Source organism: Peromyscus leucopus, chromosome 2 (assembly GCF_004664715.2).
Source record: "Peromyscus leucopus breed LL Stock chromosome 2, UCI_PerLeu_2.1, whole genome shotgun sequence".
NCBI classification, from domain to species: domain Eukaryota; kingdom Metazoa; phylum Chordata; class Mammalia; order Rodentia; family Cricetidae; genus Peromyscus; species Peromyscus leucopus.
In genome coordinates, this window is record NC_051064.1 from 104,758,352 (window position 1) to 104,770,967 (window position 12,616).

The 12,616-nt window shown below is 38.5% G+C and overlaps 1 protein-coding gene across 4 annotated transcripts in view; it reads left to right on the plus strand.

Annotated features, from left to right (window-relative positions):
• Nucleotides 1-12,616, plus strand: part of Lepr (leptin receptor) — an 81,499-nt gene that overhangs the window by 12,641 nt on the left and 56,242 nt on the right. For all 4 annotated transcript variants that reach the window (XM_037202734.1, XM_028870228.2, XM_028870229.1 and 1 more), the window contains exons 2-4: nt 1,572-1,631; nt 4,789-5,118; nt 7,310-7,433. In XM_037202734.1, the coding sequence (XP_037058629.1) occupies nt 1,592-1,631; nt 4,789-5,118; nt 7,310-7,433 (494 nt within the window). In that variant the 5' untranslated portion in view covers nt 1,572-1,591. The remainder of the gene's footprint in view (nt 1-1,571; nt 1,632-4,788; nt 5,119-7,309; nt 7,434-12,616) is intronic.

Here is a 12,616-nt window from a genome sequence, read left to right on the forward strand (position 1 = left end):
ACTCCTGGAGAGACGACAAAAGTTTACTCACCCCGTAGAGGGTGAGTAAATAAGGACACCACCAAAGCCCAGTTCAGTCAACTGATGAGTTCTACTGGGGTTACATATGGGAGTACAGGTGAGGGGTATTTTCAATGACAGCTGCATCACCAAAGCCCATCTGAGCCTGGCTATCAACTCATGAACACTGTAAATCTGGAGCACACTGGACAACTGGCAGACAGCTCAGTGGGCTGGAAAGTGCCTCTTTCAGGCCACTCATGTGCTCTTAGCCTCTTCCAGGCAGGATGGCTGGTCTGCTTTTTCTGAGCAGTGAGGCTTGTCTGAGAGTATCTCTCAGCAGTCCTTACTGCTATATATCCTTGGAGAAAGAGGGACTTAGTGAATCTGGCCAGTTTCAGGGACTTCCTGAAGCTTTTGAGTTGTTTACTTCCTAAGTTTAAAGAGATTCCCTGTAGGATGAATTTTTTCACTTCCCTTAGGACATCCTGTTTCTTAACAAGCTCCCCTCAAAGATGAAATGTTTTTATCTCAGAGGAATTTGTTACATAATGGGGGAGCACATGTCTATAACCCAAATGCAGGGAGGTGGAGACAGGAGGATCCCAGAGACTTGCTGGCCAGCTAGTCTAGCTGAAGTAGTGAGTTTCAAGTTCAATGAGAAAGAGCCTGTCCCAAAAAATAAATGATAGAGTTATAGAGGAAGACAGATGATGTTGACCTCTGGTTTGCACATACAGACACACACACATCATACATACATACACACACATATACACACAGAGAAAGAGAGAGAGGGGGGAGAGAGAGAAAGAGAGAGAGAAATTATGTAGAGTTTCATCACAATTCCAAGCCCAATATATTAAAACTTTATCGTTCTAACTCATGGCAGCAGAAGAAATAACCGTATTTGCAGTACATTTCTTCATTTCAGATTGAGTAGAATTTATGTGAAACATTATCTGAAGTTATCCCTAGTATTGGGGTGTTTTAATCCATCAGATAGTCCTTGGATTTCTCTAATATCAACATGACTTTATTATGTTAATTTATGCAAATTAACAACATGTTTACAAAGGCATTTTGGAAAAAATTTCTCCCTTTATTGAAATTGAATGTAAAGTTGTTACCTGTGCCATAACTGCTTGACTTTGTAGTATTATACCAATAACTTTAGAAAATAAGGTAAAATAAGGATGACAATAAAAACTTGACCATGCTAGTATTAATGGTCATTAAATTTTCTGTTATGTATTTGATCAAAACTGTGAACACTTGCTTAGCTGAGAATTCTGTCTTATCCTGCAATACTTACCCCGGGTTGTGTGGCATAAAAAACAGAGTGACTTTTTCATTCTAATTATTTATTGTTCTTTTTACTTTGTAAAAATGCACATGCATCACAAAAATTATAATTTAATGTGAAATCATTCTGTAATATTGACCCTAGATATTGGAGCATTGAAGTTTGAAGATTTATTTATATTTTTTCTTTTGTGTTTTTCATAGACGGCCAGTATATGTGAATTTTTCTACGTGCATTGTTTTATTTTTGATTTATTGATTTCCAGGTGGACATCTCTGAAGTAAGATGATTTGTCAGAAATTCTATGTGGTTTTGCTACACTGGGGTAAGTTACACGCTCCTTTGTATATTTGGAAGGATATTTCTGTAGATGAATTTCTAAAAAGGAACTTTTATATTGAACAGTAGTTTTGGTGTCTTGTGGTCCCAACCCATGCCTATAAATAGCTGCTCTTCTGTAGCTCCACCAGGAATGCGTGTTACCATTCATTCACCTTTTACCGTGTCAAATAAGACAAATGTAACATTGTGTTTTGGTTTTATTTATTTGATTGTGTGTGTGTGTGTGTGTGTGTGTGTGTGTGTGTGTGTGTGTGTGTGTTTGGGAAGTTGGCTATGTTTCTGGTAAGATTTTTAGTTTATACATTCCAACTACCTTGTTGTTGGGTTTTATTGGTCTTAGACAAATTTTTAGAACTTTCTAAAATGTAAGTCTTCTAGCTGTGTGATAAGGCTCCATAGAGAAACAGAACTGATGGTAATGACGTGTGTACATATGTGCACACACATGTGCACGTGTGAAGATGTTTATAAGCAACTAAATCATGTAATTGCGAAGGCTCAGTGGTTCTAAAATCTGCTGTTGGAAAACTACAGACCCAGGGGAGCCAATGGTGTCTAAGTGTAAAGGTGTGAAATACACACACACACACACACACACACACACACACACACACACACACAGATACCCCTACATTCACATATATAAAGACAGGCGTACACCTCTGTAGTAATGACAGTATGATGCTCTGAGGGGATATTATCAAGGAATGGTGCATATGTTTGAGATGGTCACTGAATGCCACAACTCTTCAAGACAATTAAATACATACCCGTCCCTCCTCTCACCCATTGTAGACTTGCCCTTCAGAGGAAGCTTCTTCAGATGTTTTTGTTTTGTTTTGTTTGTTTGTTTGTTTTAATGGTCTTGTAGCTGGAGTGAACCATAACATTGTCCTGTTTGAAACTAGCCATACATTGCCCTTGACTTTTTTTTTTTTTTTTTTTAACATAGGGAAACCTGGTTTATTATTTACTTTTTAGTGCCTACACTTTGTCAAATTCATTTGTAATTGTAATGTATTTGTATTTTGTTACTATGTACTTATCATGTAGGAAATGTTTTGGAGTCTGTAAGTATGAAGAGTTGACATTAACTGATAACTGTATTATTTCACAGTATCATTTTGGTGCTTTGAGCACTTACTATCTGCTCCCCTAATGTTTTCCAAGAATGTATATATTGTCACTATCTGTAGGTGACATACCGTGTGTTAGATCTTTGACCATCCTCCTGTCTAGGTATAAATATATGTATCATTTGACTAACTCATCTACAACTTCCTCTGCTCCCTCATGATGCACAGTCTGCTCTCTACTTGTTGAAGGTCAATTCATTTAGAATTCACATGGCCATGAGATCATGTGTTGTTTGCCTTCCTGTGCCTGCCTTAACTAACATATGCCCTCCTTGTACTGAGAATGGCAGCTTCCTTCTTTTTATGGATGAGTATCTGTTGCTATAGAGTGGATGCAAGTTGATTGTCTCCCATGATCCATTGTGATGGGAGATTTGGTCCTTGGATGATGATGTCAGGAAGTGCTGTGGAGCCTTTAAATTCTGGGTCCTGGTGGGTGGTCTTTACACACTCTGGGGCTTGTGACTCCTTGAGTTCTCATAAAAGCATCATCCTATCAAACAAGCCTGGCTTTATCCAGCTGTCTGCTTTGAGTGGAGGTTTATTCACTTGTTTGCCACCATAGTATACACCTGCCATTGATGCTCACACCATCACATTTTTTAAACGTAGTTATTATAAATGGGACCGTCCCCTCTTTTTCATCCCTTTCCTTTTCTGTTGTGACAGGGATCTCACAATGTTGCCCAGGCTGGTCATGAAATTGATGGCTCCAGTGATCTTCCTGCCTCTGCCTCCTGAGGTGCTGGAACTACAAATGTTCTGTGAGTGTATTTTTTAGAAAGTCTTTTCCCTGTGTTTTGAGGATGATTGCCATCTGAAGTCTATAGTTCACATCAGGGTTCACTTTTGTCCATCTGTGGCCTTGGACAAATGCATGATGATGTTTCGCCTCTGCTATAAAATCAGACGGAATAGTGTCCCTGTCTACTTGTCTCCATGTCCTGCTTATTCACCCCTCTGCTCAGCTTAAATCCTGCAAACCAGCATCCTTGGTGGAGTCATACAGATTGTATCATGCTGATGGTTAAATTTCCTATGTCTTTTCCTGGCTTGATTTTATCCTCCTTTAAACTGAATATTATGCCTTTGTCTGAATTATGCACTCTATCCATTTAGACACCAAAGAACATTATGTTTGCTTCTGTTTCTCTACACTTTGTTACGTTTAATTCTTCAAAAACTCTCATTTCATGTACAATTCTCAGAATACTCACAGTGCATAAGTGGATATATACATCGATAAGGCATCAGATCATTCAGATTCGTTTGTAAAAATGAACAAATGTAGAGAGTCAATTGTTTATTTTCAAACATTTTTTTACTTAAAGATCGGCTTAAAATCTGAGGTTTTTTCGGTGCAGTGCTGTGAATGGTATAGTTTTCTTTTTAAAAAGTGATGATTTACCTGCAGTGTGAGTTTCCTGGAGGGAGTCTGTTGATTGCATCATTTCCTGGGGTGTGGGTGGGGCACTTCCTGTAGGACATCACACATCTGGAGGCTCCGTGGAAGGTTCAAGAGACCTTGCAACTATCTTTAAGTCAAAGACAAACTTTCTTTGAAAGCGTTTAGTGAAAAATGTTAACATAATGTTGTGACTCTCCTAATGAATACTGAGTGCTTTAGTGCTTATCAATAGAATTAAACATCCAGATATTTATTTATTCTGAAAGTTAGAGTAATTTTATTATAAAGAGGAAGAGGATCAATATAAATTTTCTCAAACTAAAATATAAACTTTTCAGATTAGTGAAGAAAACTGATGCAGGAATTTCCAAAAGGGGAGGTGCCAGAGAATGGCATTGGTTCAGTAAATATATCAAGTTCTCAAGTCTTCTACACCGGAAGGTGGAAACTCAGAGTTATTCATTAGGTACTGACTACTCAGCACTCTAAAGCTTAAGTGTTTCTGAGTACTGCACCATCTAATCTCAAGCACTTTCTAGTCACATCTTTGTCAAAAACGATCACTTGTTTTCTGTGTCTTTTTACTGTCCTGACAGAATTTCTTTATGTGATAGCTGCACTTAACCTGGCGTATCCCATTTCTCCCTGGAGATTTAAGTTGTTTTGTGCACCACCAAATACAACGGAGGACTCCTTTCTTTCACCTGCTGGAATCCCAAAGAATGCTTCAGCGATGAGTGGGGCTTCTGAAGCGATCGTTGAAGCTAACGTCAATGCAAGTAGTATCTACGTTTCTGAGTTATCCCAAACCATCTTCCATTGTTGCTTTGGGAATGAGCAAGGTAAAAACTGCTCCGTGCAAGCAGGCAACCCAGAAGGGAAGACCTTAGCTTCAACGGTAAAGGCTTTAGTTTCTCGCCAGCTGGGTAAGTACTTTCGTGTCCCAAGTATACACTGTTGTGTTGTGCCTGCATTCATCAAAATGTTTTAATTCTCTAAAACTTGTATGAATTAGATAGCTTATTATGTAATTCACATATAGTATAAATATTATATAGTTTTAAAATTTGGATTCATTGTGTGACTAATCAGTATGCTCCGATCATTTAATAGCTTATAAAACTGTCATTAAGGGAACTATTTTACTTGTGAGTACACTCTTTAGAGTCTAAATTTTCTTAGAAGCAGAAAAAAAGCACACTTTAAATAGATAAAATATCAAATTACTAACAGCGCTGTTGAAGTAGCAAAAGTTTCAAAATGTTTACAAATAATAATGATTGTGCAGGCAAAGAATCTCCCTGAAGGAATATGTTATTATGATTGAATTTAATTGTTGTTTTAAGAAAAACACACAATGAAAGCAGAGAGCTTAGTTAATTTTGTATGTGAAAATTGAAGGAACAAAACTATTTCTAAGTCTTCTGAAGGGGCACAGAAGACTCAATTATATGGAAAGACCCAAGCAGGGAAGGATAGGCATACCTGAATAAGGACTTGTGTGGTGTTAGCTGGATTTCCCAGTTGATATTAATGACCCTTCAGTCCAGATAATTCTTCAGGCTGACTTCTGTTCTGCAGAATGCTTAATGGTAGCCCTGGTCTCTACCCAGTAATAAAAGAAGTTTCTTTACCCCTAACCATAATAAATATCTCCAGTCTGTCAGAGTGGCACGTGAGAGGCAAAGGCACTAGGACTGTGAGTTCTAGACCAGCCTGGGCAACAAAGTGAGATCCTGTCTCAACAACTAAATCAAATGAAAGAAATCTTCAGATGTTGCCAGATGTTCCCCCACCTACCCAGCTTAACACTTTGATTATGTGGGAAAAAAAAACAACCCTATGTTGAAATCAGTTTAAGAGTAAGAAGGGGTTGGAGAGATGGCTCAGTGGTTAAGAGCACTTGCTGCTCTTGCAGAGGACCCAGGTTTGGTTCTTAGCACTCACATCAGGAGACTCATGAACACCTCTAACTCCAGTTCCAGGTGATCTGATGCTCTCTTCTGGCCTCTGTGAACCTTTGTGCCTTTGGTGCACTTAAACTCATTCAGACACACACACACACACACACACACACACACACACACACACACACACAGAGAAATAAAACAAAATAAATCATTACAAAAAGCATAATGATACAATTTAACTATGTTATAAAGCTAGATTTTAAAAACAAGTTAGTAGTAATAATCCCAATTAAGATCATAAATATTAATGTCATTTTGAATGAAGCTTTTTTAATTAGTAAGAGAATGTCTTAGTCAATCCATTAATTATTAAATTTGCTAAGAATGAACAGAGTCTTAATAATGAATGAGCCTTGAACGATAAAAATATTATTACCCTCCTTTTTTGAGGGGAAATTATTACCATACTATGTATTTCAACTTTATATTATAAAGTTGAATGGGAAACAACTTTTAAGTAAATTGAAGTTCTTGTGACTAAAACTAGGAGGGTAAGTTGTGGCTACCAAAGATTTCAATTTGTTATTCTGCCTATAGGTTTCTCCTTCTCACAAGGTACCCAACAGCTAGAAATACTTCTCATTTGGATAAATACATTAGTGTTGTCTTAAGTTAGTTTTGCCTTGTTAGCCATATATATATATGTATATTGAAGATTTACTTTCATTTTTATTAATACATATGTATGTGTCTGTGTGAATGATGGCACGTGTGTTTGGTTGCCCATGGAGGCCAGAAGATGGCCTCTAGTCCCTGGGAGCTGGAGTTACCAGTAGTTACGGGTAGTTGTCTTGATGTAACGATTTCTCTTGGAAAGTAAACATTAACTAAGATAAATAAAAATGAGTCATGTCCTGTTTGGGTAGCTTAAGATTAAAAACAAGTTGAGAAATAGTGATGGAATTGCATTCTCTGATTCAGAACAGGCTGGGGCAGGGCGGCGGGACTGGAGTGGAAGGCACTAAACTGACGATGGCTGAAGGCGCATGGCTCACACAAACACACTCCTAGCGGGACCTGTCGTTCCCCTCTCGGAATGGGCAGCAGAAGTAGTGTCAGAATGCTGCTAAATTCAGTTGAGTGCTTCTCTTTGACTGGGCTGTTCAGAGTGTTTTTTGAGGTTTAATGCGGTTTATTTTTAATGCAGGTGTAAACTGGGACATAGAGTGCTGGATGAAAGGGGACTTGACATCATTCATCTGTCATATGGAACCATTACTTAAGAACCCCTTCAAGAATTATGACTCTAAGGTCCATCTTTTATATGATCTGTGAGTACCGACAAAATTAATTTGGCTCGTCATATGACCTGATTTGGACAGAAGTAGATTATGAATCCCTCCCATCCCTACACTTCCTTTTGTAACTGTGTACATTATAGAGAGTGGTTTGTATGTTTTTATATCCATCTTCTCCATTAGGCTTCCCCTTTTCTCTTCCTGTTTATTTAGGCACAGAGACACTGTAGATATGGATGAACATACAGTCTAAAAGAAATGTGAACATTACCAGATCATTCCTCTGTGTAAATTGGCTAAAGTGTTTGTTATAGGAATTATCCTAATGTTCTTTCAGACACACCCCTATCTATTTGCTAACTGAGAGAAGTTTTTTACTGTGTTCAAACTTCATTGAAAACATTGCCAACATGAGTAGTTTAAAAAACTTGATGCTGTCTTTAGGAAGAAACAACAGAAAGAAGTTAAATGGATGGGGAGCAGTTGGAGGCATGTTAGAAGTGCCTTGGTTGTATTGAGGGATTGATATAATGAAGGAAGTGAAGAGTTCCCAACTTTCTAATGACCTGGTAAATTCACAAAGCAAGCAGAACTCACAACTGCCACAGCAGGAGGACTTGGGTTTTTAGGCCTGAAGGAGACTCCTGCTGTGGCAGGTAGCTGGATTAAAGATGTGTCCAGGATAATTGAAAGAGCTGATAATGCTCCAGTAATGAAAGGGGACAAGGAAGAAAAAGAAGGGCTCTTGTTTCCATGTTGTATTAATTAATTGAACTGTCATAAGAACAATAGATATTTTGTATAGCTCTCTATTTTAAAGATTCTGTAAGGGTACAAGGTGCTTAAGATAAAGCAAACCTCTCACTTCCATCTTTAGAAATACCTATACAGTGAGAGTTAGAAGATAGAGAGAAGAGCTGTGAAAAGTCATCTTCCGGGCAGGGCACAGATACTGCAGTCATGGACTCACAGCAGCTGTGGTTGCCTGCCCTGGGCCTGCTCAGGATTGTCTCTGTCAATCATCATTCCTGGATGTGGGAGGGCTTCATGGGCCTCTAATCTATGTGTTAGTTACTTTTCTATTGCTGTTATGAAACATCATGGCCAAAGCAATTTATGAAAGAAAGCATTTAATTGAGCTTATGGTTTCAGAGCGTCAGAGTCCATGATGGCAGAGTGAAGGCAAGGCAACAGGAACAGCTGAGAGCTCACATCTCAAAATGCAAAGTAAGCAACAGAAAGAGTCATGGGAAAGGTACAAGTCTTCTGAAACCTCAAAGTCAGCCCTTAGTGACACACCTCCTCCTAGTAGGCCATACCTCCTAACCCTTCCCAAATAGTTCCACTAACTGGGAGCCAAGTATTCAAATATATGAGTCTATATATGAGCCATTCTCATTCAAATAACCACACCCTCCATGCTGAACTAAGAGCTACAGATAGATTCTGAGAAAGGAAGAGTCACTGTCTTTATGTACCCACTGGTGAGCCTGCCAGGCCCCAATGGACAGTTCCAAACCCATGATCACTCAGGTGGCACTGGTTAAGCTTGGTGGCTCACAACACAAAACAAAAAGACATGACTACAGGGAAGGGATTTATGGGGAGTGATAGGGATTGGCAGGAGAGAGTTAAGAAGGGTTAAGAGTGAGAGTAGTCAGAATGCATTATACATATGTGTGGAAGGGTCAAGGAACTCATCTTATTGACTACAAAATTAAAAACTCAAAAGTCTTATTCAGTATTTCTCCCTAAAACCAATGACACAAGTTCCATTACAGTTTATCTTTTAATTTACTAATTTTCCAGTTGTGTCTTCAGTGTCATTTATATACTGTGTGGCTCCATCTACTGAAATTTGCAGACCAGTCATTTTTAGTAGCAAAGAGACAAAGGTTCTTTATTTGGTCCAGATGTTTTGAAAGGCATCTGCTTATAACTAAGCATAGATGTCCCACCTTCAGTTCAGAAGTCAGGTGGTAAAGGGACACCTGCTCTTAAAACACTGCAGAAGTTTCAGAGCTAAAAACCCAAAGTCCAATAGCAAGGACTGGTGATAAAAGGAAGAGTGATGTTTGTGAGGCCTCTAGCCCATGCCATATTTACTTATTGGCGTTACCAAAAATGTGTACTTTGTCAAGTGGAATTTAGGTTGTGTTTACCCGAATGGTCACATGAGCTGTTATGTACATCCAGCCCCTCTGTGGTCTCAATCAGTGGCTAAAATGATTGCTATGGCCATTCCTTTGACAGTTGTTATTCTAATTATATGAAAGGAGGAGAATTATTTTTTTAATGATTGAATAAGACGTCCTAGGCTTGAGAAATTTACAGGTATAATTTAGGTAGCATTTAGTTGATTTCTCTGAGTCACTGTGGTCAAAAAGGACCAGTGATTTGACAATTAACTCTAAATCCAAGTAAGAATACTTAGTCTACTGACATAAGCTTTTTGTTAGCTCTTTCTTTTCACCTGATAATAGGAAACCTTTATACTGACTATCTTATATATTCAGAACCCTTTTCAACTCATCTGTGAGCCATGGCCAATGGGCCTTCATTTCTGTTAATTCAACATGCACAAATCATTACACATAATCCATCATATACATATACTTAAGGAGATATATCACATGATCATCTCAATTGGTACAGGAAAGGCCTTCAACAAAGGTCAGTATCCCTTTATTGATAAAAGCCTTGAAGAAATCATGAATAGAAATAAAATTCTTCAACATAAAGGCCATATATGACAGACCTTTAGCCATGTGAGTGTGTGTGTGTGTTTATATTATTTATGTGTGTGTTTGTAGGTCATGAGTCTAGAAAGGAGCTCATGGGAGGAGAGGAAGATATCTTAAGGGAGGCAGAAAATATAATAATGAAATACACTTACTTTTGGGAAGCAAAAGTAGAGAACTAACCCAGGTGAAGAAGCAGCTGTAGGGGTAAGGGAGCATATAGGGACAGTGGAGAAGGAAATGACTGAGAACGAGTGTGAGGACACATATGTATGTAGAACCTGCAATGAAACCGAGTACTTAGTATTATCACAATTAATTAAAACGAAAAGAAAACCTCAACAAAGATAATAAAAAGTGAGAAAATAAACAACTGTGAGGAAGCATCAAATATGTAGTTACTGTCTTGATTTCTGTGGTAGACTATCAGCTCACCGAGTTACTGTCTTCATTTCTGTGGTAGATGATCAGCTTACCGAGACCTTGCACCTGCACATATTGTAAAGGGAGAAAGCTGCTGAGTTGCATTTGTCCCTCAACAAAAATACACACAGTGGCACTGTTTCTCCTCTGTGCTCTGTTTAATGTTTCTTGTAAATAACGAAATGAGAGTCACTGTGGCATGGGTGGTGCTTATTCCTGCATGGCTAAGTTGACCATATTCCTTTATCTTTAGCACATACATAAGATAGCTGAAATTTTAAAAATAACTACACTTTTAGAAATACTATGTCTTTATCTCCATCTCTGCCTTTATTAGTAACTAATAATTGCCAAGAAAGAATACTGAAAGGATCAATTTGATCAAGATAAATTGGCTCATCAGACACATGGAGAAACCATAGTTAGATCCTAGTTAATTTTCCATTTTGGGCAGGTTAGAGGGGGTAACCAGCTAACCAAATTATGATCTAGAAGATTTCAAAAACACTGGGTGTACTGGTTCTATTTTTGGCAACTTAACACAAATCTAGACATACTTGGGAAAAGAGACTCTCAGCTGAGGAACTGTCTCTATCAGATTAGCCTGTATACATGTCTGTGGAGCGTTTTTCTTGATTGCTGATTGATGGAGGAGGGCCCATCCCTCTGTGGACAGTGCCATTCTGAGCAGGTGGGCTTGCCTAGGTTGTATAGAAATCAAGCCAATGAGCAGCATTCCTCTGTGGTTTCAAGATTCTGCTTTGAGTTCCCAAGGTGACTTTTCCCCATGATGGACTGGAACCTATAGCCAAATAAAGCCTTTCTCCCTGAAGCTGGTTTTGGTCAGTGTTTTTATCACAGCAATAGAAAAGCAGACTAGAATCATGGGGCGAGTGATCATGGCTGTCGACGGAAAGTACTTCCAAAGGATAGATGGATAAATCCCTGGCCTGTATCTACTTGTCAGGGCATTGAATCTCAACCTTTCTTACTCAGCCTCCATTGACATTTGCTGTCTGTGGGCATCATCGGCCAGAATCTCCAGACCTTCCGTTTGTGTCATAGTCCATGGATACTATAGTCAGGGTCATCCTTCTAGGGGAGGAGGGCATTGAAAAATAGTCTACTCATAGAAGAAACTTTGTGAGTTACATTTTCCCATGCCTAGAAAATTAATTTTGGTGTTGGGTCATGAGATGGAGGTTGCATTTATGGATGGGAAGCTCTTTGCTTCTTTTATCAGTAGGGGATGTCTACTTCTGAGATGCTTATGCCCAGAAAGGTAATTTCTACTGAAATGCTGTGGGGTTGGAAGCCAGAGAGAATACATGTTGTATTATATCCAGATACCAATTCTAGGCTGTTGGTTTTTATTGAGTGTCATTCCAGGATCTTTGGCTTCTAGAACCATTCTGAAAGCCACTGTAACATTTCTGAATGCTTTGGTAATGCCCTTTTGCACAGCCCTTTATGCAGCATGATTTTATGGCCAAGATTCTTATTTAGAAATGTTGGGACTTGCTTTAAAATAGTAATTAAATGTATCATTTTATTTTAAGGAAATTACCATTTTGTTCCATCAAAGTTCACAAGAGAAATCTTTCAAAGGCTTCCATATGTGAAAAAAAAGTGTGTTTTTCTGGGAGCTAAAATTTGATGTTTAAAAAGGATTTAAAAACCTATAAATATGTCCTCAAAGGGACAGCATTGTTTGAGTTCAGATATTAATGTTTGTCTGAGAATCTGAAGAGAGGTACTCTAAGAAATGTGATATGCTGGGACTGCTTTAGACATTTATTTTTGACCAGGGAGGAAGTTCTTCCTTTCCTTTGTAAGGTCCCATATACTGTGACCCCATATTCTGAGTTGAGTGTGGGGAACAGTGTTCACAACAGACTTCCCCTTTGTTGTGTGACAAGACTTTTCCTGGGGAGACAACACACACAACTATTCACTCCAGGTAGGGAGCTCATTGACAGACCAAAGTATGGATACCACTAAAGTCCACCTTGGTGAACCAACAAGTTTTATTGGGGTTACTTACAGGAATAT